Source organism: Peromyscus californicus, unplaced genomic scaffold (assembly GCF_007827085.1).
Source record: "Peromyscus californicus insignis strain IS unplaced genomic scaffold, ASM782708v3 Scaffold_23__1_contigs__length_62951481, whole genome shotgun sequence".
NCBI classification, from domain to species: domain Eukaryota; kingdom Metazoa; phylum Chordata; class Mammalia; order Rodentia; family Cricetidae; genus Peromyscus; species Peromyscus californicus.
The window spans coordinates 39,016,357-39,044,294 of NW_026294534.1; the positions used below are offsets into that span (position 1 = coordinate 39,016,357).

General features: G+C 48.2%; 1 protein-coding gene across 13 annotated transcripts in view; it reads left to right on the forward strand.

Moving 5' to 3' along the window:
* Positions 1-286: 286 nt before the first annotated feature.
* Dctd (dCMP deaminase) overlaps positions 287-27,938 on the forward strand; it is a 43,912-nt gene continuing 16,260 nt past the window's right edge. The window contains exons 1-7 of one of the 13 annotated variants that reach the window (XM_052752271.1): positions 287-889; positions 1,075-1,146; positions 1,519-1,650; positions 1,857-1,992; positions 23,409-23,525; positions 24,849-24,945; positions 25,358-25,753. In XM_052752271.1, the coding sequence (XP_052608231.1) occupies positions 1,525-1,650; positions 1,857-1,992; positions 23,409-23,525; positions 24,849-24,945; positions 25,358-25,523 (642 nt within the window). In that variant the 5' untranslated portion in view covers positions 287-889; positions 1,075-1,146; positions 1,519-1,524 and the 3' untranslated portion in view covers positions 25,524-25,753. Of the gene's footprint in view, positions 1,147-1,518; positions 1,651-1,856; positions 1,993-23,408; positions 23,526-24,848; positions 24,946-25,357; positions 25,754-26,412; positions 27,757-27,938 lie in introns of those variants that run through there. The other 12 variants (XM_052752279.1, XM_052752275.1, XM_052752278.1 and 9 more) reach the window with 12 other exon arrangements.

Below are 27,938 nucleotides of genomic sequence, written 5' to 3' on the forward strand. Positions count from 1 at the left end.
GACCACTGCCAGCACCACCAGTGCAAAAAAAAAAAAACCCTGTGCAAACCGCAAAAGTCACCGCAACGCCGCGGGTCAGAGGTCAGATGCACGGGTGCCGAGCAGACTGCAGACCCACTCTGCATCAAGGACCCAAGGCGGCGGCGGCGGCGGCGGCAGTCGGGGGGTTCGCGACCGAGCAGGGGTGCTCGCCCTGCTCGTCCCCACCTCCCCTTCCGCCGCGCGCGGGCCCCGCCTCCTCCCTCCCGACTTCCAGCGCGGCGGCGGCGGCGGTGGCGGCGGCCCGGGTCGGTGAGAGCGTGCTCTGCACCGGGGTGGAGCGGCGGATCGGCGCGTCCCCTCCCGGAGGGCCCCCCGGCTCGCACCGCGCTCCGCTCCGCTCCGCTTGCACGTGGGCGGCCACTCGCGGGCTCGCCGCGGAGGGGGGAGGCTGCTTCCCCGGAGTCCCTCCTGGCGCCCACGTGGCGGGGAGGGGTGGAGACTTGAGATCCTGGGGCGGAGTTGGCGGGGAGTTGCCAGGAGTCTCTGTGTGTGTGTGCACCCTCTCCCGGGCTGGAGGAGGGTCTCCCTGGACTGGCGACATCTCAGTCTCAGTGTCCTCCTGCTGAAGCTGCTGGTGGGTGGGTACAGAGCCCCCAGGGAGCTTGGAAGCCAGCCCAGGGCAGCCCGGGGTGGAGAAACGTGTCCCCTTTCGCTGCCTTCCCATCCCCCACTCCCCAAACCTTAAAGCAGGCGGGAAGCCGCTTCCAACCAGCCTGCCTCCCTGTTGAGCAGGGTTGCAAGGGCCTTGGCTCTTAGTTGTGCTTTCTGATACCTACGTGTTCACTGCTAGGTACTGTCCTGTCGTGTGAAGGGGAAGTTTGGGAAACGCCCACCTTAAGACTTCTCAGTGAGTGGGGTCCTGTCCTGACCTAGTTTATTTTTTTAAAGGATTCTCTTAGCTGAAGTTCTCTGCCCATCCTCTCACCCTCTCAGACTCTTCCCCCGTTGTAGAGACCATCTAGGCCTGGCCCCAAAGCCCATGTTACAGAACCTGGCTTTAGTATTAGCATTTTCTTGTTTTTCTCCTATTAGATTCAGTCCTCAGAGCTGATTAATCCATTTATTTGGAGGAACGAAGGAGAAAGGAAAGGGAAAAATCACCTGGTTAGTTTCTAAACTGGCCTCATTCAAATGTTATCTGTCTGTCTATCTATCTATCTATCTATCTATCTATCTATCTATCTATCCATCCATCCATCCATCCATCCATCCATCCATCCATCCATCCATCCATCCATCTATCTATCTATCAATCATCTAGCTACCTACCTACCTACACTGGGCTTGGAGGGCCCATTTCCTGAGTTCTGGCTCTGTAAGATGCTGATGTCTGCTTTAGCTAGAAGTGAGGTTCTTAAGTCTAGGTGGGCCCCCCTTGTGATATCTGCTCAGTAAGTACAGCTGAAGTTGCCCAGCGTTTAGGACGGATGCACTGACTCAGGAAGCAGATTGACGGTCGTTCTTCTCCGTGTTTAGTGGCATATGACTTCTAGGCCCAACATGAGTGACATTTCCTGCAAAAAACGGGATGACTATCTGGAATGGCCTGAGTATTTCATGGCGGTGGCCTTCTTATCAGCCCAAAGAAGCAAGGATCCAAGTTCCCAGGTAAATCGGTTTCGTAGGAGGATGTTCAGATACTTGTAGAGATGTGCACAAAGAGCAGGTTAGGAAATGGACTTCTGGCAGCTTAAAAACTGCAGAGGTAATCTGCCTTTCATAGGGTGTTCTCCCATGCTTCTGTGCTACCTGCCCAGTGGCAGGCACACCAGCTTTTCATAGTTACCAAACGTTTGGGCAATGTTTCTCTCTAGGTCGGAGCCTGCATTGTGAATACAGAAAACAAGATTGTTGGGATCGGGTACAACGGAATGCCAAATGGATGCAGTGATGACCTGTTGCCCTGGAGGAGAACAGCAGAAAATAAGCTGGATACTAAATACCCGTATGGTAAGGCAGCCTCAGATTCCATCCTGCTTCCTGTCAGAGCCTGCCGAGGGCTTCACTGAAAGAATTAGTCTTCCCTTTTAGTTATCAACAAATGGAAAGGGGGAAAAATGTCAATTTTTTGTAAATTCTTCCTGTTACTCTCTCTTTTAAATAATGTTTTAATTAATTCTTTGATAATTTGATCTCCTTTTAAGATTTATATATTTTTATTTATGTGCATGTATGCGTACCTGCATGAATTTTTTTTTTGCACTACATGAGTCTTTCTCTGTCCTGCTAGCGAGCATACAAATCATAACACAGAGACATCTTATTAATTATGAAAGCTCAGCTGATAGTTTAGGCTTGTTTCTAAATCGTTCTTATAACCCAAATTAACCCATATCTTTTTTTTGTTTTTGTTTTGTTTTTTGAGACAGGGTTTCTCTGTGTAGTTTTGGTGCCTGTCCTGGATCTCGCTCTGTAGCCCAGGCTGGCCTCGAACTCACGGAGATCCGCCTGGCTCTGCCCCCGAGTGCTAGGATTAAAGGCATGTGCCACCACCGCCCGACCATATCTTTTAATCTGTGTTCTTTTACAGGGCTCGGTTACCTCTGCTTTGTAAAGCCCATGCTGCTTGCTCTTCCTCCCTGGCATCTCTTTGCAACTCTGCCCCCTTTTTTTTTTCCCCCAGCGTCGTCTCTGCCCCGAAAATCCTGCCTAGCTTTTGGCCATTAAGCTTTTTATTAAACCGATCACAGTGACATATCTTTTACACAATGTCATCACATTATCTCGCAATACATAGTGACAAGTGACTGCAGGGGCCAGAAGAGGGTGTCGGGTCCCTTATAACTGTAGTTGCAGGCATTTGTGGGCTGCCTGATGTGGGTGCTGAGAACCCAGTCTGGGTCTACCTCAAGAGCGGTGAGTGCTGTTGAGAGCTGAGGCATCTCTCCAGCTCCTCCTGTGCCCATCCCTAACGTTTCAGAGAGAACCACTGAGGGAAGCCTGGTCGTTGTTACGCAGGCTGGCCCTGAGGTCCTGGGCCTTGCTGCCTTTGTGAGTCTGGTGTGTTTCACGGTGGCCGGAGAGCCTGTAGACACCAGAGCATGCAGTGAAGGCCATGGCCCTTGGCAGAGAGAGCAGGGACACAGGTCCCGTGGCTCTGTAGGTCATTTCTCTACTTCGGGAAAGCAGAATCAGTTTGCCAAGTGGTGTTTCTGCTAACCAGGCAGGCCTTCCCCTTGCTCTGCTGAGAGGCAGGATACATTCAGCTTCTTGGCCTCAGGAGGACGAGTCAAGTTCATCTCTGGGAAGCTGGTACCAGACTGAGCCGAGCGTCAGGAGGTGGATGGTGCAGCTCCTCTTCCTGTTGCTTGGGTCTCTGGTCCCATCATGGGCTGTGTTCAAAACCAAAGGCAGCAGTATAAAAAGGAAGACCTTTGCCTTGGCTCTTTGGCTGCTTACCTTGAAATTAGGAGAGGTGCCATGTTAGTTTACTGTTGCTGTGACTGAACTTGACAGAAATGACTTAGAGGAGGAAAGGTTTCGGGGGACGCTCCGTTTCAAAGTCCATCATGGCGGGGATGGCATGGCATTGGGTTGGCTCTGTCTTTGGCCCCGGAAGTGTAAGGTAGTGTCTTTTCACAGCCCGTGGACCAGAAGCCAACCTCTACAGAGCTGTGGGGATATAACCTTTAAAGACCCACCCTCGGTGAGCCATTTTGCTAGGTAAACCCCATTTCTTAAAAGCTGTACACTGTTGAAAAGCTGTTCACAGGCTGTGGACTCCGGTGCTCAAAAACATAAGCCTGTAGGGAACATTGTAGATTGATACCCTAGCAGGTGCTTCCTCTAGTCTTGCTCCAGTGGGAATCGAATCCCTCCAGAGACCTGTGGAAGAGGAGAATCAGCTTTGCTTTTCCTGTCTGGGTAGGTAATTCCAGAAGAGAGCCTCATTGGGTGGCATATATCCGTTTCTGACTTTTCGTAACGTTACACCTGGTATTTATGTCTGAGAACGAACAGATTGACTCTGTTGGAAGCAAAGTAGATTAAGGTCGTCTAAATGGGAAGGATTGTGCCTTCCGGAAATCAAGCACAAGGCTTCAGTGTAAGACTTGTCTCGTTTGTTGACTCTTCCCTGGTAGGCTTTTCCTCTGGGTATTCCTCATGAGGAAGTCCATGGCTGCCTTTAGTCTAATTTATGTATTTTTTACTAATGTTCTTGGACCTTAATCTTCTTAAATAAGCCCCAGAAGTTTCTTTCTAAACTGCTTACAGGCAAATCCTGCATGTTTGTGGAAAAAAAAAAAGAGAAAGAATTGAAGGACTAAAAGGTAGAGACAGCTACAAAGCATCCATGGGTCTCCAGGGCATAAAAAATAGTTTCCTGATTAAGGGGATTGAATAGTCAGTTGATTTCACCCCTGGTAGGAGTGGCAAGATCTCAGACGAAGTTGGGAGTGTGTGAAACTCTCCCCCAACCCCCAGGCCTAGCTACAGCTCGTGGTCGTGAGTTATGTGAGGAATATGCTCGCATATTTTAGAAACCTTGTCACCCTGGTTTTGATTCCCTAAGCCTCTGATGGGAAGAAAGAGGGGGAAATGATGAGTTGTTTTGAGGTCTGTGCAAAAATAATTTTTCACAGTACAGTTCGATGTGCCGTCTAAGAACGGTCAAAGCGAAAAGGTCGATACGTTGAAAATCTACATTGAAATGTATGACTTACTGCAGTCAATATTTCAATGTGTCGGGACAGTGACATATGGGTCCTTCCTCCGAGCTCCGGGGAGGACGAGTTCTTACACGGAATGTCAGTCTGTGGTCCTCAGGCTGGTTGCTAAAGATAACCAGTGGATGTAGAGTGCAGTGTGGAGGGTCCCCAGTGGGTCACTGGGCACTTCTCAAAGTGGGGCCTGTGCCTTCATTCACGGAGAGCCCCGGGGTGTGTTTGTAATAATGCTCTGGGTGAGTTACACGCGCGCGCACACACACACACACACACACCTCTCTCCTCACTGCTTGGTGCTCTGTAACCTCAGAGTGACCAGCTTTGTTCCGAAGTTGTCACTTTTGTCAAGGGTGGGGAGGGTACCTTTGGAGTGCCTTCCCAGGAGGAACCAAACCCATGCAGGCATCTGTCCAAGCTCACTGATTGTTCTTTACTGAGGAGCTGCTGGGTTTCTGAGCAGCGGTTGTCTGTCTGCATTATTTTTTATCATCCATGAGATACCTCTAGGTTTTCAGAGCTCTCTGCCTCTGCTCATCAATTATTCATTTTATGTGTAGCTGTGTTAGAGTGTAGACAATTTTCTTTCACGAGAATAACCTTGTAATTTGATGTGCCATAAAAATTGTAGAAGGTATTAAATGGTTTTTAAAAGGCATTTAGTATTACTACCATCATAATACACGTAACGATGGGCTTTAAGTCTAAATAATGACGGCTGTGTGTACACTTGCGTTCAATCCTGCCTTTCCAGGGCTTTCCAAGCCACTGAGAGGTGAGTGTTCAGATTGCCTGGCATCTAGAAGAATGTTCAGAGGCCTTTTTTTCAAACTTCTGTTGAAGCTTACAAATCTTAATTAAAAAAAAAAGTAAATAAGGCCATAACTGGATGCTATAACTCTATTCTTTCCTCACATCTGTTAATGTTGACCAAGCTTCTCCACAAGAAAGGATAGATAATGTTATACCCAGATCGAGGGGACCCCCAAAAGACCACCATGGAGACCGAATCCCATATGTAAAAGCAGAGAGCTTTTATTTTCAAGCTCTGAGCTTGGTCTCTCTGTCTGACGCAGTGGTGAGAGCAGAGAGCCCTGAGCTCAGACAGGGTAGAGTTTTTATCATAGCAGAGGTTGGGTGTGAAGGGATTTCCAGGGCTCAGGACCCTGATTGACATTTGTCTAGGGGTATCTATAAAACAGAAAAAGGTGTGTGCTAGACTCTGGGACATCTGGTCACCTTATCTAACCTTTCCTAATGTTTGGAATGTTAGGTACTTCCCCTCAGATGTAGGCCCTCCCTGGGTAGGGTCAGCTTATGGCTTTTCCTGGATCTGGGTGTAGCCTACCAGTAAGCCTGTCACAGAAGCTGTGTCTGGGCCTCCAAGCCTGTCATGGCAACTGTATGGTCAAGCTGTTTTGGGCCCCACACAATACATGGAACTTTTAGAGAATTTTCAAGAGCTCTGTCCAGTCATTCTTAACTGCTAAGTCAGCAGATCCGTAAGGACAAATTTCTGTTGTCACCTTGTTGGATTAAGAAAGGCCAAGCACGGGTTGTGAGGCACACCTTTGGGTGTGTCTGTCTGTGAGAGAGGATTAACTGAAAGGGTTAGGCCTGCCCTGGAATGTGGGTGGCACCTCCTCCCTGGGCTGAGGCCCTGGCCTGAGGGAAGGAGGGAGGCTGAGCTCCAGCCTTTCCCCTTCTCTGCTTGTGATCCGCCATGACGTAAGCAAGAGGTTCCAGTTTCCACAGGCAGGAGCTGGTCCTGCCCCTGTGCCTTTCCCAGCGTGACAGGGCCGCGGTTACAGTAATGGGGAAAGTGTCTGATACAGTAGACCTTCATCTAAATAGAAAAGCTTCAGATCTTTAATGTAGTGACCAAAGGTGCTGCATGTCATCAGGGTTTACAGTAATATTTATCAGATGGCATTTACATGTGCTTGGGAAGAGTTCTGGGACCACACTAGGTCCTTTCTAGTATATTCCACAGTACCCCAGGCTGTGATGTTTTGTGTGTAGGGTGACATAGGGTCTCTTTCGTGTGTGTGTGTGTGTGTGTGTGTGTGTGTGTGTGTCTGTGTCTGTGTCTGTCTGTAGGTCTGTCTGTGTATTTAATGGTATATCTTTTATTTGTTCTTGGACAGTTTCATACATGTAAACAGTGGATCTTGATTGTATGCCCCTCTGCTCCTCCCTCCAGGCATCCTAAAATGCCTGCCTCCCTCCTTCATTTTGTCTCTTTTATTTTTGGTAACCCACTGAGAACAGTTAGTGGTGCCGGTTCAAATGTTGACTGATCTCATTGGACTGATCCTGTGCGGGTAACCACAGCTGCGGTGGGTTCCTGAGTATGACAGTCATGCCATATCCAGAAGACATTTCACAGCGCATCTCCCCATCGCCTACCTCTTCCATGCTTTCCGCCTTCCCTTCTGAGGTATGTCCTGAGCCTTGGAGGGGGCAAGTGTTGATACAGATGTCCCATCTAGCGCTGAGCACCCAGTACTCACCTCCTGTCCGAGCTTTGATCAGTTGTTAGTGTCTGCATGAACTGCTGACTAATGCACAGAGAAGTTTCTGTGGCCAAGGTTAAGGGCGACATTCATCTACATGTACAAACACAAATATTTAGAATAGAGTTTGACAACATGCCCATTTAGCAAGACAGTAGTAGTAGGATCCTCCCCAGGGTCATCACCTCCCTCACCAAGAGCTTTTGTCCATGCTTAGAGTATGGAACATGAATTCCCTCCTGTGGAGCTGGCCTCAAGTCCACTCCAGGAGTGACTGGTTATCTCCATAACCTCAGGCCGCTGTTTTACCAGTGGTCCATTTGGCCTGGAGGGTTGGTACTCTAGCATGAGGGGTTCACTGTTGGGTAATACCATTGGTGGCTTTTCTCTCTCTGTGGCCTGCATAGAACCTTCTGGTACTGTGGAAGCTAGCTAGCAGAGAGGAGGTTTCTAGGCGAGTTCCAGGTTGGTTTCTCTGTCTGTAACTAAAGTTTGTTGTGTCTTTAGCAATAGGGTTCTTAGCTGGTTCCGGTGGACAGCTGAAGCGGTGAGAGTGGCCTGTGTTGGTTTGAGAGCCTTTGGGCCATTTCTGCTGTGGCGCTCTGCATGTCTGCTGTGGAATTCATCTTCTTTAAGACGTTGATTATTATTAATTTTTTTTTGCAGTTGAGCAGAGATCAAGTACCTGGGGAGAGGAGTGGTGTAAAACTGAAAGCCACTTCCGTATGACGTATGTTCATGTTTCTTCAGAGGAGTGTGGTGGGCTGCGCCTGTCGCTTCTGGAATTCCTAAGCTGGCAGCCTAATTCCAAAGTGATGGTGTTTCGAGGTGGGGATCGTGGGAGGTGATTAGGCCTTGAAGGTTGAGCCCTCCTGTACGGTCATCACGGGCGAGTGTACCCTTAGAAGGGGACCCCAGAGATGGCTTGCTTCCACCCTTGAAGAAGCTGGTGGCTTGTAAACCTAGACCTGGTCCCTCACCGGAAGTCAACATGTTGATCTTGGGCCTCCAGTCATCAGAACAGTAAGAATTCAGTGTGGTGTTTTGTCGTAGCAACCCAGAGTGACTGAGCGGGGGAGCCTTGACAAATCATGTAAATCTGAGTTTACCAATCATAATGCAACTTAATTCCCCTTTATTCATTCCGCAGTCTTGAAGTCACCAGCCGTGATTGACACTTTGTGGGGAGAAGGGAAACGCAGAATGCTGGCAGCGTAATAGGAGAGACAGCCTTTTCTGGGCTGTCTCTCCAGAGAGGCTTTTTTGAAAGGGTGTTTTTGTTCTTCCAGCCTCAGGATCAAAACTTCATGAAACTGTTTGATTATGATTAAATTTTAATAGGGAAAAGGAAAATCCCCCTGCTAAAGAAACCGCTCTCCCATTCATTCCTATCCCCACCCCTGAACAAAATCCAAAAGCTGGTGTGATGTCTGTGCCAGTCAGTGTCAGGAAGACGGCAGCCTTGTTCAAGTGAGCAATTTCCGGATGAGCAACATTTAAAAAAAAAAACAGGAGGCAGCAAATGTATCTAATTTGCCATATAAAAAGACTCGGGGAGATTTTTATTTTTATGAAGAGGAGGTGGGTTGCTAAACTCACGATGAAGTATTCAGCTGACATTCTTGTGAAATTCATTACAGTGACGCACAGTTCATCAGAATACCACGTTTTATAAAAATGGAGGCAAAATGCTCTTGGTAAATCAGAGATGGCTTGTTCCTTGGGGTTTCGTAGCAAGTTTGGATGATCCAGTTTAGAGGCGTCATGGCTGGGGTAGAGGCAAGTTCTTTGCCTGGTGGGCTTCTGGGAATTTTACAGAGTGGTTGTGGCACTCCCATGATGCCCTGCGTTTGCAGCCTTGCTGTTCACCGTTGAAAGGACTCGGTGTGTGAGCATGCCTCTTCCTTGGTCAGTGTAGCAGGAATCGTAAATGGTCTTATTAATAAAATCAAGCCTGGAGCCAGGTATTGGGGTGAATGCTGGAAGATCAGAGAAGCAGAACAAGCCACATCTATCTCACCTCGCCAGTTCCTCAGCTGATCCTGTTTCCTCAGACTGGAAGCCTCTGAGTCCTCATCCAAATGGATCTCAGCCGAACCACTGCTCAAAAGCCTAAAAGCTTCTAGTTTCTAGTCTTCACACCTTTTATACCTTTCTGCTTTCTGCCATCACTCCCTGGGATTAAAGGCTCGCTTTCTGGGATTAAAGGCGTGAGTCGCCATGCCTGGCTGTATCCTTGAACACACAGAGATCCAGGTAGATCTCTGCCTCTAGAATGCTAGGATTAAAGGCGTGTGCTACCACTGCCTGTCCTCTATGTTTAATATTGTGGTTGTTCTGTTCTCTGACCCCAGATAAGTTTATTAGCGTGCACAATATTTTTGGGAACATAATACCACGACAGGTCAGGAAGCAGGATTGCGATGCTGGCCATATCACATGTTGTCCTGTTAGGGACCCCAGTCCTGATGTCCCCAGGAGTGGGTGGCGGCACCTTCATTCTGAGTGCACTGAGCAGAAATGGAACTGTGGACTTCTACCGGAATCGGTTCCTGTTTCCGCAGGAATACTCTAAAAAGAGTACGCACAGGGCTGCCGGGGCCGGGGAGGTGGATGGCACAGCAGGTAAGAACACTTGCTGCTGCCCTAGCGTGAGGCTCCTCAGTCCAAACGCCTGGTACCCGCAGGAAAAAAAAATGCAGGGCGTAGCTGCATACCCCTGCAACCCTAGCACTGTGAGAGATGCAGATGGGAGGGTCGCTGGGGTCACCTGCCTCGCTCCAGGTTTGGTGGGTCATCTTCTTTCAAGGGAATTAAAGCAGAGAGTGATAGAGCAAGACACCCAGGGTCCTCCTCTGGCCCCCCCCCCCCCCCCCCCGTGTATGCACAGGCACGCACACCCACACAGAGGCGTGCACAGGCATGCGCTCGCACAGGCCAGAGTAAGTGGTGCTGGGAATGAAATGTTGAAAAAACCAGGAATTAATTAAGGTGACAGATCCACATGGCAACTTTCACCACTTTTGCCAGCGTGTGGCAAAGCCTCTTTAAATTCTGTATTTAAATTTAATCTTTATTTTTCACGTTGAGCATATCGTTAAGCATGCAGAGATGTCATTTTAGTGATTACATGGCCGTTTGCCTTACCCCCCCCCCCCCCCCCCCCCCCCCCCCCCCCCCCCGCCTTGAACACTGACATTTTCCTGACTGCCATGCATGTGATGTATTTCTTTGGCATCCAAAAGGTTAGACTTGAGAAACTAATTTATCAAGAAGTTAGGAGGCTGATCCTCCTCAAAGCTGTGAGCTTCTTCCGGTTGAAACTGAACGCCCTCTGGTTTTGTGAGGCAGATCCGTCCATTTGATGACTCTCTGTCTCTCTGCAGAATTTCATTTTGTATGTAGCTTCCTGCCTTCCCTCCCCTGCCTGCCTGGCCGTCCTGGAGTTGTGGCCCGACAGCGGTCTAATTGGGGACTTTTGTGCAAATAACTAATATAACCAACGGAAAAAAACCTTTGAACACTTGTGAAGGACGGAAATCAGGTAGATTGTTTTTAATGAACCAGCAGGCAGGCTACCATGGTGTGGGAACTCAGGTCTATGTTGGGTCTTTTCCTTGCCATTTATATTACCCAGCTTGAGATAAGACTATTTCACCTTGAGGTATAATTCAGGAAGGAACAAATAATTTTTGTTGTTGTAGTTGATTTCTATCAAATAAAGTACTTTTTTTTTTGTTTGTTTTGTTTTGTTTGTTTATCGGCACAGGGTCAGTTACATTTAAAGCATCAGCGATCATTTCATTATGACTATCTAGAAAGGCTGGTCAGTAACAGAATAATCCCTGTTCTAAAGAGCAGATGTAGGAAAAGCTAAAATGCCTGTCTGTGGTGATTAGGCCTTGCCATCCAAACACCCGTGTCTCTCTATTCCAAAGAGAAGCTGGAAATAGTAACGGCTCTCGGGCTGATGACCAGAAGTGTGCTAAGGTGGAGTCTTGTACTCTACCTTGAAGTAAAAGGTTTGCTGAAAAGTTAGTGCTTCCAAGAGAGTTGGTTAACTGCATAACATTCACACCACATTGTGCCAGTGGGCACGGCTTGCCAGGGTGGTTGGTATTGTCGACCTCGAGGTTCATAGCTGGGTGAGACTGTTGATGGACACCCCCACCCCAGTTTTTTTTTTTCCAGTTCCATCACAAATGAATATTTCTGATGATAATAATTACAGCTGCCGCCCCTGTTCCCCCCCACCCCAGACAGGGTCTTGCTATGTAGCCAATGTTAGCCTCTAGGCAGTTTATGGCAACTCTCCCTTCCCAGCCTCCTGAGTGTTGGGATCATGGCTTGCTCAGCCAGCTTTCTTATAGAACCCAAGATCACCAGCCTAGGGATGGCACCACCCACAATGGGCTGGGTCCTCCCCCATCAATCACTAATTTAGAAAATGCCCTACAGGCTTGCCTACAGCCTGATCTCATGGGGGCATCTCCTCAGCGGAGGCTCCCTCCTCTCAGATGACTCCAGCTTGTTTCAAGTTGACGGAAAACCAGCCAGCTCACAGGCAGGAAAACCTGGTTCTCAGGGGGTTTATGTCTATATTGCCCTTTGCTTTTACATCCTAAGACATCTCTGTCTGGATGGGGTTGTGCCTGTCTGTGATATCAGCTCAGTAAACCCCAGTTTACTGAAAACAGCATGATCGCATGCTCGTGAAAAGACCCTGCCCGGGCCAGCCATCGGGGGAGCCCTGGGTTCCTCATCTGCTTTGGTTATTCCTAGTGGTAGTGGAGTTTTTAGACACGGCACTTGGCATGTACTTCAGAGTCTCAGTCTGTCTCTCAGCTTAATAAAAAAAAAATTGTGTTGCCTCTGTGTGTGCCGGTGCATGCTTTTGAGAGCTGCTAGGTGATTCTCCTGTCTCCACCTCTGCTAGAACACTGGCCATAAGAATGCTGGGATTACAGATGCCCATAAAACTGCAGCTGGCTTTTCGCATCTTTTTGGTGGTTTTATGTGGGTTCTGGGGTTGAACTCAGGTTGACAGGCTTGCGTGGCAGGTGCTTTTCCCTGCTGAGATGTTTCACCTTCCTGACCTCTCGGTTTCTTTGTGGAGCAGATCATTGCTGAAGACGCTCCCATCTGTAATTTCAAGGAAAAAATACTAATGATGTAACTGGTGGCGTGTGGTTCGTGTTGCTCTGTTTGCTGAATTCTGAAGGCATGCTCAGACAAGGCTGCAGGCTGTGAAACTGTTTGTGAGTGACAAGGAGAACGTCATTTGTACATAAGGATGAATTAGTAGATAGACCCAGGCTTCCTACCTCCCTTCCCTTTTCCTTTAGTTTTGATCCCATTTGGGGATTCTGGGGGATCGAACCTAGGGCCTTGTGCATGCTAGGCAAGTTCTCTGTCATCGAGCTGCGTCTCCAGTTCCGCCGTTCTAGGGTAAATATAAACCAGTTAGAGACAGTGTTCAAGAGTCAGAGGGAGTAGCTACGGGGTACAGGCTACCCGAAAATGTGGAGACTAAAAGGCATTAAGTTAGAGAAGGTTGGGGAACCGTATACAAGCGAGAGACAATGTGTTTGACCTGCGTGGAGGAAGGAGGTGACTTTAAGATCAGGTGGAAAGAACTTGAGAATCCTTTTGTGAATCAAGCAGCAGTGGTCTTCGTCTGGACAGATGAGTGCTGGGCCCTGGCAGACGCCAGTGGTGAATGCTGACCGTTGGTGGGAGCAGAGGCTGGCCCGCTGCCACCCAGCCACCTGAAGGGCTGCGCACCGGCTCCTCGGTGGAAGTGCACATTTTATCTCTTTGCTTCTTTGCAATGATAGATGCCATAGCAAATTTAAAATATTGAATATGATAACTGAGTATGAATTTTTAAATTCTGCAATTAAAAGACTTTGTTGAAATGCCATTAATTTTGAGTTTAGGTGAATAAGAGGAAGCGGAACCCTTGGCTGTTTTTTTTCCCCTCTGCACATGAGTTAACACCTTTTGGGGAGTTCAAATAAATACTAACGAATCATCTGTTCTTCTATCAGCCTGAGTTTGCCGGCTCATGAAGAGGCTGGCCTCTCAAGTCATGTTGCTTGGGCTTTAGAGATACATTTTATCAGTCATTGGTTGTTTTGCAGAGTGCTTTCAGTGTATCCGTTCCTTCGTTGCTACTCCAGGACATCATGCCTGTATGTTTGTTACATGCCAGGAACTGTGCCAGTGGTAAACAGAAGGCATTGCTCTCTGGTCCGTTTCCACAGCATCTGCAAGTTCATTGTGGAGGAGGTAGATGTTAATGTGAGTGAAATAAACCGACATTATTGGCTGCCCCTCTCTGAGGGAGTACCTTGAGCAGAGATCTGAAGGGTCAGATGGAGCCCATCAGGGGAGATGGGCAGGTTGGTGTTTGGGGATGGGAGAGGCATCCCTGGTGGGACTGCTTGGGTTAAGCTCCCTGGTGGGATGACGTGTGCCAAGAAAAGGAGTAGCCCAGACTTTGAGAGCGAGGGTGGGCTGAGGAGATTGGGTGTAAAAGATTCTTGTTTTGTGCTTTGGGCTGACTATGTGCCTCCCCTAACTCTTGCATTGACTACGCGGTGGTATTAAGGGGTCGTCTGATCAAGAGGGCGGAGCCTTTGGGTTAGTACCCTTATAAAGAATGCTCAGTGAGGAACTGGGGTGATGGCACACCATGAAGCCCTGACTTTGGAACCGCAGCACCCACATTAAGCCAGCTGTGGTGGTACACATCTGTCACCCCAGTGCTGAGGGACAGAGACGAGAGCATCCTGGGGCTCCTTAGCTTTCTAGCTAAATCCACAAATTCCAGGTTGAATGAGAGGCAGTGTCTCACAAACTCAGTTACAGAAGTGACAATGGACGACACTTGGCTCCTGGCTTCCACACGTGTGTGTGTGTGTGTGTGTGTGTGTGTGTGTGTGTGTGTGTGTGTGATCTGCCAGTGCCTTGACCTTGGCTTTCCCAGCATCCAGATCTGTCGGATGTAATTATCCCTTGTTTAGAATGTAGCAGTTTGTTAGAGTAGCCCAAATAGACTAAGGCGGGTCCTGTGTGTGTGTGTGTGTGTGTGTGTGTGTGTGTGTGTGTGTGTGTGTGTGAGAGAGAGATGGGTGTTTGGGGCAAGAGTGGTAACAGCAGCCCAGCTGTGAGGCAGTTGCAGAAGAGGGAGGGAGGGAGCTTGGAGGCGTGAGTGCTGGAGCAAGGAGGAACAGGTGAGTACAGGATGTGGCTGATTTGGAGAGCTGGCCAGCGCATGGGTTGATGCTGATGCAGAGCTGGAAAGAAAGACTCATTCCTCCCAGCAGTTCCAAGCAGTAGCACCCTGTCATGGAGCGGGCAGTGGGAGGGGCAAGGTTTGGGGGGGGGTGAAGTATGTGGCTGTGCAAGCTCCTGGCAAGACTGCATGTGCACCACGGGGGTTGGGGGTGGGGAAAGAGGACTGGTTGGTGACCCCCTCCCTGCTGGGTTGGGCTTCTGAGTGTCTCCATGGGTGATGTGAGAGGGGAGTGTGTACGGAGACAGGTGGTTCTGACCCAGGAGAACTCCAGCACCTGGCAGTTGCTGAAGAGCAGCCTGGCTGAAGGGAGGTTGGCCGCAGAGCTGTGTGAAAAAGAGGGGGCGGGGTGGGGGATGGGAACGAAGCCTTCCACTATGCCCAGGTCTGCCAAGGGTTCTGTAGAGTCAGTGAGTCTGTTTATCAAGGCGTTGGTGTTGCCAACAGCACTTTGAACAGCGGTAGCCTTCAGAGCCAAATTGGAGCAAGCTGGAGGAAATGGGGTACTGTTTAGCTAGAGTTTTGAAGTGTGTGGCTCTGACAGGGCCCAGCCCTAGAACCATGTGGGACTGAGACAGAGTTGTGTAGTTTGTGAGACGGGAGTTCTTATTTTTAGTCTGTTTTTTATTTTTTATCAGGCATTTGTTAGTTGATAAAAGACATCATCCAGTAGAGTGGGAAAAACTAAGAAAAGGAAAAAGAGGGGAGGTGTTTCGGGACAGGGGAAGGGCTGGCTTCCCAAGGCTCGTGTTTAGTGAGAGGAAGCGGGGCCACCTTGGGCAGAGAGGGACCAGGTGATAGCAGCCACAGAAGTTCTGGAGCCGCACTGGAGCGTGAGTATAGCGGTTCTAATGAGTTCAAAATGAGCTGAAAGAGCTGGAGCCGGAGAAGGATGCTGAGGCCTGGGAGCAGCTGCTGGAGGACCGTCCTAGGAATGTGGGCCAGTTAGAGGAACTGCATGGATTGGGAAATCCCAAGTTAGAGTTGGGTCAGCTCATCCTGCTCACCCCTCACGCTGAGATGCGATCAGGGTTGCCTAAAGCGGTCAGTCCTCCTGGAGCTGGACTTAATGAGCCCCAGAACAAGGATCCTGACTCTTCTTCCGGTGCCCAGTGCACTCCCAATTTATCCTTTAAAAGCTGGGGACCCACGAGGGAAGTGTTGAAGCCTGGCTGTGTATATTTACAGCGAGACTGTCGGAGGGTGCCTGGTGCTTTCTCGCTCCTGGTACCTTTTCAGTCCTTTTCCAGCACTGCCCGTGTGTTTCATGTGAGCAGTAGGAACGGAGTTGGCCTGGCTTAGCCATGGATAAAAATGCAGTTATTTCTACCTCCTCCCCGTCCTGACCTGATTGTGTGCCCTTAGCACATAGGGAAGCAATGTAATTAGAGTTCTGGGGGCTTTATTATCAATAATGGAAACACCACAGTCAGAAATGTCTTTAGCCCTAAGCACTACCATTGGGGCTAAGTGGCTCCCCTGGGTGCCTTGAGTTGTTACCAGCAGCTCTATTGAGAGGCAGAGGACGGGATGGAAACAGAGCTGCAGAGATGGGGGGAAAAACATGTATTCCTGTGGTCCAGCTGAAGTGTGCCACCCAGGGCCACCCGCTCACTCTGGGGCCACCCTACAGGGTAGGAAGCAACACTAACTTTAGTTACCAGGTGGATCTTGTGCACCGTGCCCTTCCTGGATTCTGATCCCTGGAGGGTCCCTGGAGGGTGGTGGTGGGGGGGGACTTTTCTCTCTTTTTCTCTGGTCGGAAGGCTGAACCTCATACATACTGAAGTCCATCAGAGTCCTGAACCGAGGAGGTGGGGGGTGATGGACAGCGAAGTGGGCGCCATAAGGAGGAGGGAGAGGGGAAAGGCAGAGCCAGCAGTCACTCTGAGAACTGGGGTGTCCTCTTCCGAGCGTGGCCCCAGGAAGTTGCTGCAGCAGCCAGTAGAGCTTGGGTAGTTTGTGGGTGCTATAGAAGTTCGAGCCTTGCTTGGAACCTGGGGGATTTGGCTGCTTTTGAGCGAGAGGCTTGTGCCTTCTTCTCTAGATCTGGGTTCTTTTCCAGTGTCACCTCTTCTCTGGGTTCAGGGTGGAAACAGAAAGTTGATAGACATTTTCCCAGCCTAGGGCTGGGCCTCTCTGAATTAATCTCAGTTTCCTGTTTTCATTTCTACATACAAACTATACTCTCTTGTCTCTCAAGGAATTCTGTGTGTCCTTGATGCCAGAAGGCTGTGAGGTTGTGTTCCATGATCTCCTGAGGAGAAAGGTCACTGGCTAAATGTGGGGCCGGGGGAAGGGAGAGGCATTTGTGTGCACACATAGTCCATTGGCTGGCCAGGCAAAAGTGCTCTCCTCCTCAGTCACCTCTGCTCATCACAGAAGACCCCGGTGTCCATCTCCCGGGAGTCTTCACCATCGTGGGGATCTCCTCGGGTTGAAGTCATCCTTTCTCTGCCAAGTTCTGACCTGTGGTAACAAAGGCTTCATTAGCATAATTCTGTGTTCTTCGTGTACTATGCACAGAGAAAGGCAGAGTGTTATCATTCTGAGAGGCTGGGGCTTTAGATCCTTGGGAAACCCTGATAACTTATCAGCCTGCCACTTTAGAGTTACAAACCTTGCTATAGCAGAAGACTGGGTACAGGGGTGGGTGTGTGTGTGTGTGTGTGTGTGTGTGTGTGTGTGTGTGTGTGTGTGTGTTGGGGGTTGGGGGTTCCCTTGCAAGTGTCACAGCCAACAGGGAAATGATCCAGGCCAGGCAAAAAAAACGAAACTCAGGTCAGCAGGACTTAGCTGGTCCTGGGTCAAAAACTTCTAGAGCAGTGGTTCTCAATCTGTAGATCGTGACCCCTTTGGGGATTAAAGGACTCTTTCATAGGGGTCACCCTAGACCTCGGAAAATACGTATCTACATTACGATTCCTAACAGTAACAAAATTACAGTTATGAAGTAGCAGTGAAAGTATTTTTATGGTCGGGGGTCACCATGACATACGGATCTGTGTTAAAGGATCGTAGCATTAGGAAGGTTGAGACCCACTGCTGTGGAGTCTGACACCAGGCGGTTTATTGTAAGCATATTTAAACACGGTACAATTGGGGAAAAAATGTTTCCTGTGTAATTTAATTCCCAGGAGGAGGATTGAGGCGTGAATTCGTCAAAACTCCTTTGCAAAATACATGTGATCATGAAGATGGGTTCCGTGGCTTACGGGCCTAGGATCTGGTGTGGTTTCCGCCTGAGATAGCATAGAGGTCAGCAGGCTATAAAATACATCTGGCATCTTCTCCCATGGGAGGGTTCTGTTGACTGAGAAACAAAGCCAAAGGTTTGGGGAAGGAGAGTCTGGGGTAAGCGTTCTGGGGGGACGGGAGGACGGGGTGTTGGGTGAGGCCCGGCTCTACAGACAGCCAAGATCCCCTGGTCATTAACAGCGTCCACTCCCGACCTTCTGGGTGGAAACAGGTATTCATTTTGTCTTTTGAGGAGACAGCCCTGTGTGATTAGCATTCCTGGTGTCCCTAGTGGTCTGTGAGCACTCATGCCCCCTACCACACAGGTGTGACATTGTTTGGGAGCACATTCTAGAAATGTTGGTTTCAGGTTTGGGGTTAGCCGTTAAAAAGTGAGCCTTTGAGGTTGGGCAGTGTCTTGGGTAGTGGAGGCTGTGGCGTGTAACTTCAGGGGCTTGGCTGTGGTTAATTATTGCCTTGAAGGAGAGGTCCATGGAAGGCTGGCAGTGACATATGAGGCCTTGTCAGGGTATCTTTCAATAATTAAGAAATAAGTAGTTGAAGCTCCATTTTAGTTCTAGACACTGTGGTGAAGCAAGTTCCTTAAATGGATCTCGGAGAAGTGTGTGCCCTTCCTCTCGGTGGAAGTTTCCACCCGGCATCTGCACGTTAGTGAGGGCAGAGGTGGACATAGCCGTGCTCCTAGAGATGTGCCCACACTTAGTGACTCTGACACTCTGGTACCCCCGGAGTAAACTCACTTAGATTCTAATTTGGAGAATAATGGCAAAAGAGTGGGGTCATCAGAACAGAGGTGGGACAGCTTGTTAATAACGTGTATACAGCAGCCTTGAATTGGGGTACCCCGTTTCATGTCAGTTACTAATTGCAGGGTAAAGTCCAAGAAAAGAGAAACTTGTCTTGGATTAGAAACAGGAGGGGTGTGTGTGTGTGTGTACAAATTTTTTCCTGAGTCCAGATTTTATGGGGCTCCAGTGTTTCTCACGTGTCACCAGGAGACTAAGGTCACTGGGGGTGACACTGTGACCACCAGGTTATGTGTGTAGCACTTAGAATTTGTTTAGCGTCGTTCAAATGTGTTTTCTTTCCTTTTTTTTTTTTTTCTCTTTTCCTTTTCTTCTTGAGTAGCTGTGATAGTACTGGTGTCTAAAATAGATATTGTATGAGTCTCACATCAGATGTGATGGAAGTCAAATCTATAAAATGCTGAATCTCTTACATCTAACAAGGATGGAGTACATCCTGTAAATTTGTCAAACTTCCCGAGAACCGCCTACGTGAGACAGTGGGGATTAATCAGGCCCCAGTGAGAGAGAATTTGAAAAATATAGTTTTCTAATTATACAGTCTCTTCTCAGTGGGCCAAGGTTAATGCGGTTCTGAATTCTGACAGTTAGTAATAGGAAAACAAAGAAAGAAAGAAAAGACCGAAGTGTGTGAATTGTCTCATAATCACCTGGAACAGGCCCTCTTCTGACTACCACGCTTTGTGGGCATTAATCGGGTATTTTCAACACTTGTCCCTTTCATATGATGTTGGGGATAATTAAAGGGCTTTTGTCACTCTTTTGTGCTTATCGGATATCTGCGTTATTTGGGGACCTAAGTTTTTACTTAGCTGTAGATATGGATTTCTAGTTAATAATGGGAAAATTCATCTTTTTTGACACCATGGACTGCCTTATGAATACTTGTTAGGCATTGTGCGTCCTAAATTCTTTGTCCTTATAAAATCTCACACAAGAACTGTCAGACAGAACCAGTCGTGGTTGGTTTGGGACACAGGCATGCTGTGAGTTCTGCTTCAGATTTTAGGCATCCCCGATACCACCAAGCAAGCAAAACCTGCTAATAAACCCACTTAACTGATTTTGTGACTTGCTGGGTTTGGTTGTGCATGCCTGTAATCCCCGGACTCAGGCTAAAGAAAGGAATGTCGTGAGTTCAAGACCAGCTCAGGCTACATGGGAAGTGCTAGTCTAGCTAGGGCTTTATAGCAAAATACCGCAGTGAGATGGACAGACAGACACCCAGGGGGTTGTGGCGGGCATGAGAAGGGAGGAAGGGTGTTAGAAACCAAGACTCAGATCAGGGAGAGATGAGAGAGGAGGGCAAGGCTGGGGTGGGGTGGGGCGGTTAATCCAGGGTGGATATGACTAAAGAATGTTCTGTGCATGTATGAAAAGGGCAGCCAGGCGGTGGTGGCGCACGCCTTTAATCCCAGCACTCGGGAGGCAGAGGCAGGCGGATCTCTGTGAGTTCGAGGCCAGCCTGGTCTACAGAGCGAGATCCAGGAAAGGCGCAAAGCTACACAGAGAAACCCTGTCTCGAAAAAACCAAAAAAAAAAAAAAAGAAAAGGGCACAGTGAAACCCATTATTCTGTATAATTAATATGCCCTAACCCCCCTCCAAAAAAAATGGAGAGAAGAAAACTAGAGGTTATAGCTGCATTACAATGAGACAGTTATTTTTAAAATTAGACTAGCAGTTGTTGAAATGATTTCCTCTTGAAAAGAAAGTTAAAGCGCCGAGCACCTGACCTCTGCTGAATGAATGAGGACTGTGTGTGGGTTGAAGGGAGGAGGAAGCGGAGTAGAGGGAAGCCACCACTCAGCACCGGGGGTGAGGGCTGCAGCCTCGTGCTGGGCCGAGAGAGGAGCCCCTGTTTTGTTAGTGAGAGCTTGTCCTGGAGGATGGAGGAATGTTAGGAAAAAGCCAAAAGTCGGTGGACTTTGTTTGATATTTTAAAAATGGCTTTTACCATTTATTATTATTATTGTTGTTGTTGTTATTATCTCTTTGTGGGTGGGTGGGTGTGTATGCGCACAGGTGTGGGTTATGGCTTATGTGTGAAGGTCCGGGGACAACCTTGGGTATCCATCTAAAGGCGCTTCAGACTTCAGGCTCATTGGCTTGGACCTCGGCCACATAGGCCAGCCTAGCTGGCCAGAGGCTTCTAGAGATCCGCTTGCCCCCCGTGTGGCTGTTCTTGGGATTACAGACATGCACCAGCCTCCTGGGGTATTAGTCAGATAGGCCTTTGGTAGGGAAGGGGTTCTGGGGAACAGTGTGCTGTGATTTCTGAAGTTGAAAGGGGTGCAGGACTGAGCCAGAGCAGTTAGAATGGGGCCTGTGGTCCCCTCTCCTCAGAGCGCATGGTTTTCTTTTTGGTTATCATTCAGTCATTTGACTTTGAAGGTGTAAGCTTGTAGGGTGTGAGCCGGCCTGTGTTCCAACATTCGTTCAGGTCACCCAGCAGACCTCATCTTCTCTTAATAAGCAGCTTTGCATTTTCACCCCATGACTTTTGATAAGATAAAGGATGCCTGTTTAGAATCCTGTGTCTTATTTCTGCACACCGCCCGTCTCCGGCCGTGTTGGGGGTTACCCAAGACGAGCTGTTTCTTCAGGTGATTTTCACGAATGATAAACTTGGTTTCGATTGTAGTCACTGTGACAATTCTTCCAGATGAGGACACCAGAATGCTGTGTGGTCACAGATGGGGGTCTTCGAAGTTCTGAACGTGAACTCCGGCACCGTTCCCAGAACACTTCTTCTTAGATGGGGAAAGCCCATTTTTGGAGAACAGAAGAGAACTTTTGCTGTTTCCCAACGTCACCATCAATAATTGGGATCTGCATTTCCTCCTTTATTTATTCAATAAATATTTAACACCATTATGTTCCTGGCATGCCATTAGACCCTGGGGAGAGCTACGAAGAACTTAGAGGGCTGGGATTTCCCCCCAAGGGGGGCATAGAGGAAACAATTATATCTAATTGTTTTTAACACTGAACAGAGTGTTAAACTCTGTGATTCCACCCTGCCGTCCTGGTCACCAGGGGAGAAGGCGCCATGGATACCTCTTGAAGTCCACTGGCCATGTGGCCACTCCAACCCTCTCTGGGCTCTCTCCTGTCTTCCCATGGCCTTGGAGTTTATGGGACAGGGAGACTTGGGGGACAGGACTCAAGCCCCTCCGGCCAGCCATTGCTCTCTGGTGGTCTGTGATTTGATGAATCACAGATTGTTTCTTTCGCTCCCTGTATTGCCAGAGACGATTCCTTTTTTCACTCCTGCTGAGAACTCTTAATACATGGAATTAATTCCCAGTTTGAGGATGCTGGTATGCACAAACATTTCCTGAGAGAGCTCTCGCTTAGCTTCCTGGTAAAACACTGCCTGGCTACTACTGTCCAGGTAGTTGCTATTTCATGCAAAACCAGGAGGCTGGTCCTTCATCCTTCTAACTCAGAAGAGATTCTCAATAAACGTGCCTTCTTCATCCTTCTAACCCTGAATAGATTCTCAATAAATGTGCCTCCTTCATCCTTCTAACCCTGAATAGATTCTCAATAAATGTGCCTGACTCTAGGAGCAAGAAGTGATTGAAATGCCCAGGGTCGTGAGCTTAGGCCAGTGTGCACTGACAGCCTCGATTGATGAAGGTTGAATATGGGAAGCTGGTGACTGGAGATGGAGGGTAGAGGAGACCCTTGAAGGGAGCAGTATTTGTTTTCTAGGAATTAGGTATGGTTTGGACCATAATCAGAGACTCAATTCACGCTGCGGGTGCTTGTTTTAGTATTGTGTGCAGAATATATGTTGGGATCTCAGGGCAGCCTGTAGAACAGGGCTTCCCAAATTTGTTTGCACATTTGAGTCATCTGGGGATTTTTTTAAAAGTTCCCAAGGCTGGACCAGTACTCTCCAGTACGGAATAAATACTAATTTGGAAGTTCCTCTGGGGATAAATATTCACGTAATTGTCATAAGGAGTATGCAAGGTAGTTGTAGATAACACACCCAAAACCTTCAGGTGAGAAGCCTGCTGGGCAGGCGGAGGGATTCAGAGTGATTTCTGTGCTGGAGTTTTTCTTCATTTCAGCCCTGTGGCTAGGGAGTAGTAACAGCCACCCTAACAGGACAGGGAATATCGGCTTCGGTAGCGAGGGAGAGAAAGGAGGGTGCTTCTTTTGTCCTTTAACTCAGTCAAGGATGCTCGCATGATCCTTGGGAGTCATTGGTGAGGTGGATCTGTATGTAGAGAACTTGACTGTTCCTTGCCCTTAAGTGGATGTGTATGTTTGTAAAACAGATAAATAGCTGGTTATCCACGGGCTTTCATTTTCTTTCCTTTTCTTTCCCCCCTCAGGGCTCAGGGCTGAGCATGATGAGCGGAAGCAGACCCCTCAGGATAGAAATTCTCAGCCTCACTTTTTATTCTTGTGTCCTTATGCCCCCTGCCCTCTTAACAGCCATGCTGACTATCCCTGTGTGTGCAGATCAACACACAAATGAGCCATTTTATGTGGGCATTTCAATACCCCAGGGTCTTGTGGAGCAGTGAGGTATTGCTCCGCTTAGGGTGGGTGAAGGTACTTAACCTCAGTCCCTCCTGGTGCTCTAGGTACTTATGCACCAAGGCCAGCTGCTTCGACAGCCTCCTCTCCCTGGTAATCACCACCCAGACAGACCGCGTGGCCTTTATTGGTAATCTCGGGGTTGCTGTTTCTAATCAATTTATTTTTATTGAGTATTCTGTGCTATTTCGGAGGTGGAGACAGAGTTACTTAGTAAACCTTCCATGAGCTGCAGCCTAGGCCCTGTTCTTTCTCTTCTGCAGTGTGCCATGCCGAGCTGAACGCCATCATGAACAAGAATTCGGCTGATGTGAAGGGCTGCAGTATGTACGTCGCCTTGTTCCCGTGTAATGAGTGTGCTAAGCTGATCATCCAGGCAGGTAGGAACCAGGCCTTCCCATTTGTCCCATTTGCATGGGGGTCTGCTCGTCAGCAGCTCTGCGCAGGTGTGTTTGATCTGAAGTTGTTATTGTTTAGATCTAAATTAATTGCGCTATCAACTTTGCGGGATATTCCCCGTGTTTTGTTTTTGAGTGGTGCCAGGTATTCTAAGACTAATTGCATCCTCTGTGATTCTTAGCATGTTTTTAATTTAGTTTGCAACTTCTTAAACTGCAAGCTGCCAAAAAAGAACACAGGCATTGCATATAATTACTGTCAATTTACCGTTCTCTGACATATTGTGCATAGATTAGGTGGGGAGGGTAGGGAGGGAAATGAACTTCTGTCAGAAACAAGGTCAGCTGGGAGTCTGTATATCAAATTTTAATTTGTATCTAATACGTGGTAGATATTTGAGGATCTAAGCATATCTTTGCACATAAATACCATGAGACTCAAATGTTACTCCGAGCTTCACTTTTATTATGTCACAGCTGCCGTAAAACTACCAAGTTGTGTTCTGCATATTGTACCTGTATTTGAACTGTCACACCAAAGAGTGAGCTGTGCTTCATCTCCATAAAGCTCTCAGTTTGAGATGTAAAGACTAAGCACGTTTAGCCAGATGTGTGGGCTGAAGGGACTATTTATCACCAGCCCCCCGGGTTTCAGAGCAGAAGTCGGCTGATAGCTGACCACAGCCATGGGTGCCCATGAAACTGCTGCCGTGAACCTATCTTTTGGGGGTGTTTCCTTAGCTGGTCACAGGCGAAGGGGTTGGCAGTAGGTACATGCCCAGAGCAGTGTGTGGGCTTGTCCCTTCCGAAGGGGGTACAGAGCAGCCCTGAGTAGAAGGCGCTTAGGAATCCTGGCTGAGCTTCATGCTGGCTAGGGAGATCATGAGGCGGATCTGCCCTCCGCACTGATAGCTGAGCTGTTCTTGGATGCCTCATGCTGCTGACCTCTGGACTGGCCAGCCCCCTCCCTCCACTCCTCTTGAGTAGTTGCTTTGTGAATAAAGAATGGTTGCTTACCTGCCCGTAAAGAAAATTTGTTAATTAGATCAAGGCTTGATGGCTTGACGTGTTTTCACTTTTCATTTGTATATTAAAAAAAAAAATCCATAAAGACTGGAAGGCAGATTTAAATACAGCCCCCTCTGCTGTCCTGGGAAGCCGTAGATGAATAGTTCAGTAACTGGACATTGTCTGCAAGCCCACTCTGAGAAAGGTAATTAATCATAGGTGCAGGGTTCTCTTTCTTCTTTCTGCCTGTCTTTTGAATTTTGTGTCCGTGCTTATCTTCCAGTCTTACCTTTTCAGGTATAAAAGAAGTCATTTTCATGTCGGATAAATACCACGACAGTGAGGAGACAACGGCCGCCAGACTCCTGTTTAAACTGGCTGGGGTTACGTTCAGGTAGGTCGGGGAACTGGAGTAGAGCAATGCACGTGGCCTGGCCTGAGGTCTGGTGCCCCCACACGTGGTGGCAGTGTCTTTGGAATGTGACAGCGTTATGCCCCTAAAGATTATTTTAGGTATGGAGTAACGACAAAAATATCTGGAGACAGCCTGTTTAATGATTATATCTTAATATTAGTGACTTTCTAAGGCTGAGGCTAATTATGCAAGTAGCAAGAAATTTAAAAATTTACAACTTTTGTGCTTGGCCCTGCCAAGCCTTTATAAATCTTGCATATGTAAAGGGCTCTGGTGGAGATAGTTTAGGATGAAAGCGGGCCGCCAGGGTGAGACACCAGGAATTCTTTCCTGAGCAACGTTTTGAATTAAAGAGAGGAAGCCCTTGCGATGTCTGTGATTATCTTCGCAGAGTGAAGAACATGTTTGACTTGTTCATTTTTTTGCCACCTTTTATGAGCAGCAGAAAACTGTTTTCAGACCGAGGAGCTTTGCAAAGTGTTAACTTGTGTTTCCGGCCGGCGGTGAGAAGGCTTGTAGGACGGGCGGCTTGCCCCGTGGGTTGTCGTCTTAGTTAGAGATGTGGGGTAGTTTCTTTGTTTTCTGAGACAGGGTCTCTGTACGAATAGGCTGCCCCTGAGTTTGCTGGGGAACCCGGGCTGCCTCCTGCCTCAGTCTCCCGAGCGACACCACCCCACCATGCCCAGTTGGAAATACGATTTTTGCATGATGCGTGTCTTGAATTATTGTGCCTTGTGTGCTCCTGGTTTGTGTTCTGTTGCTTTAATAAACCACTGACTGAAACTAACTTTTTGAGTCAAGGCTCGGTTTGGCTCACGGGTTACAGTCTAGCATCCTGAAAGCCAGGGCAGGAAGTAAAGCCGAAACCTGGAGGCAGGGATTGAAGCAGAGACCATGGAGGAACGCTGCTTACATGCTCTCTTATTTACTTGTTTGAAAAAGTCCCCAAGTATCTTCAGGTAGGGTAGCCGTATCTGCGTTCGGAGAGCTTGAATTTAGAACACCCCCCCCCCACTTCCGCGGGTTGTCTTTCTGTAGCTCAGATGCAAAAGAAAGTGGACTCTGTTTGCTTTTAGAGAAACTCAAAAGTTGGCTGCAGCGATTTCCTAGAAAATAAGATAAATATGATGGGGAAGCTGTAATCGGATATCATGGGGTGCTGCTAACTTGTTAGAAATCCTTTGACTCCCGGATAATTCATGAACTCGGATAGTTGAAGAACACACAAGCCGAGCCACCCCATGCATCGATCTTGTCTTAGCCTCTTCTGCTCTGTGTTCCTCTCCGTATGGGGCACTATAATTGGCTCCTATAGAGATAAGATATCAAGCGAATCCCAGGATATTTCTTTTCTCTGCCCTGGAAATACAGTTTAAGCTGAAATAAACAAATCACTTTAACTACTCGTTGGATAATTCCTGTATATATTTTGTTTTTCATGTTTAGAAAATTCACCCCCAAGTACAGCAAGATTGTCATTGACTTTGACTCAATTAATATCCAGCCGAGTCAGAAGCTTCAGTGAGTTCCGTCTCGTTAAGTCCCGGAAGAAGAGGGCTCCTCTCCTCTCAGAAGCCCCTGGTGCCTTTCATCTTGAAGTCGCACATAACTTTTTAATAGCCAGCGCAGCACACGTAGACCTTGAATCTTCTTTCCCGTCCCCACCGTCCCACGGATCTACATCTGTTTAAGCTGTTGATTTAGTTTGATTTGGAACCCAAAGGCCTGCCTGCCCACGGGGCTGGAGTGAAGGACTTTCCGCCTTCGCCGACTGTCTGGCTGGGGTGAGGTTTAGGACAGTGTCGGGCTCTCTGTCACCCACCGAATTCCAACAGCGGCTCCTTTGCTAGGACACACACATAATTGCTGTGTGTTCTTAGCAGACTCACAGTGATGTGAACATCTGGCCCCAATGAAGCATACCCTGTCACGCCAGGACCACGTGGGATGGAGGCAGGAGAGCCGTTGCTGCAGAATTGAGGGGAACTGGCACCAACCTACCCAGAGAGGGTCGAGGGTGACATGTGTCCCCCCAGAAGATCAGCACAGCTGAACCAGGAATACCCTCTCAGGTCATGCCTCCCTGCCTCACACACAGCCCTGGCACGCTATCCCTCTGGAGGGTGGCGACCCCTGTGGTTCCAGCCTCTTATCCTTGGTTTGTTGGTCACATAGCACTGTTAAATTTATCCGAGTGATAAGTGGTTCCTAGAGGAGGCAGCTTATCCCTCCCCCTAGACCAGGCACTGTGTGGTGACAGCTGGAGTTTATGGATGGGTGGCATGGGGCATCCCCCCCTCCCCAGTCCCATTTCCCCCCCGCTGTGTGGAAACATGTCACTCATGCTCTGTGTGCCAACATGGTTCGTTTCCAAGGGCGCCCTACAACCAGAGAGTGCATTCATTCCTGTCCCGTAAGAGAACTGTGGGAAAGTCTGTGTACTGGAGGTGATCTCTTCCAGACCCACTGGTGACTGTCCCTCATTTGTGCCTTCAGCCACACAGGCAGCCTCAGCTCCGTGATCAATGTGCCTGGGGGGAAGGGGGTGCTCCGCTGTGAGCTTTGTTTTTAATTTCATTTAACTTCTGTTAAACATGCTCAGTGCCTTTGATAAAATGGTTTCTTTATCTTAAAGATGATTACCTTTTAGGGTGCTCTTATTTTTTCATGAGTTTTTATTTCGTCTCTGAGTTCGTTTTTTTTTAACTCTGTATTCTGGGGCATTTTGTCATTAAGCTCTTTACCAATATTATTAAAGTTATATTAAAATCTACCAGCGCCAAAACATGATCATTTTTGTATTCTTATATATGCTCGGCTCTCTGCTTGTATTGTTTCTGTATTGTCTGCAAAGCACGTTTACACAGGTTTGTGCTCAGAGTGTATCGGAAGTATTGACTCCATGTTCTTTCCAGGGGAGGGGAGGGGTGCTTTTTTCTTTTTAATACATTGTAGTCTTTTAAAATTGTGTA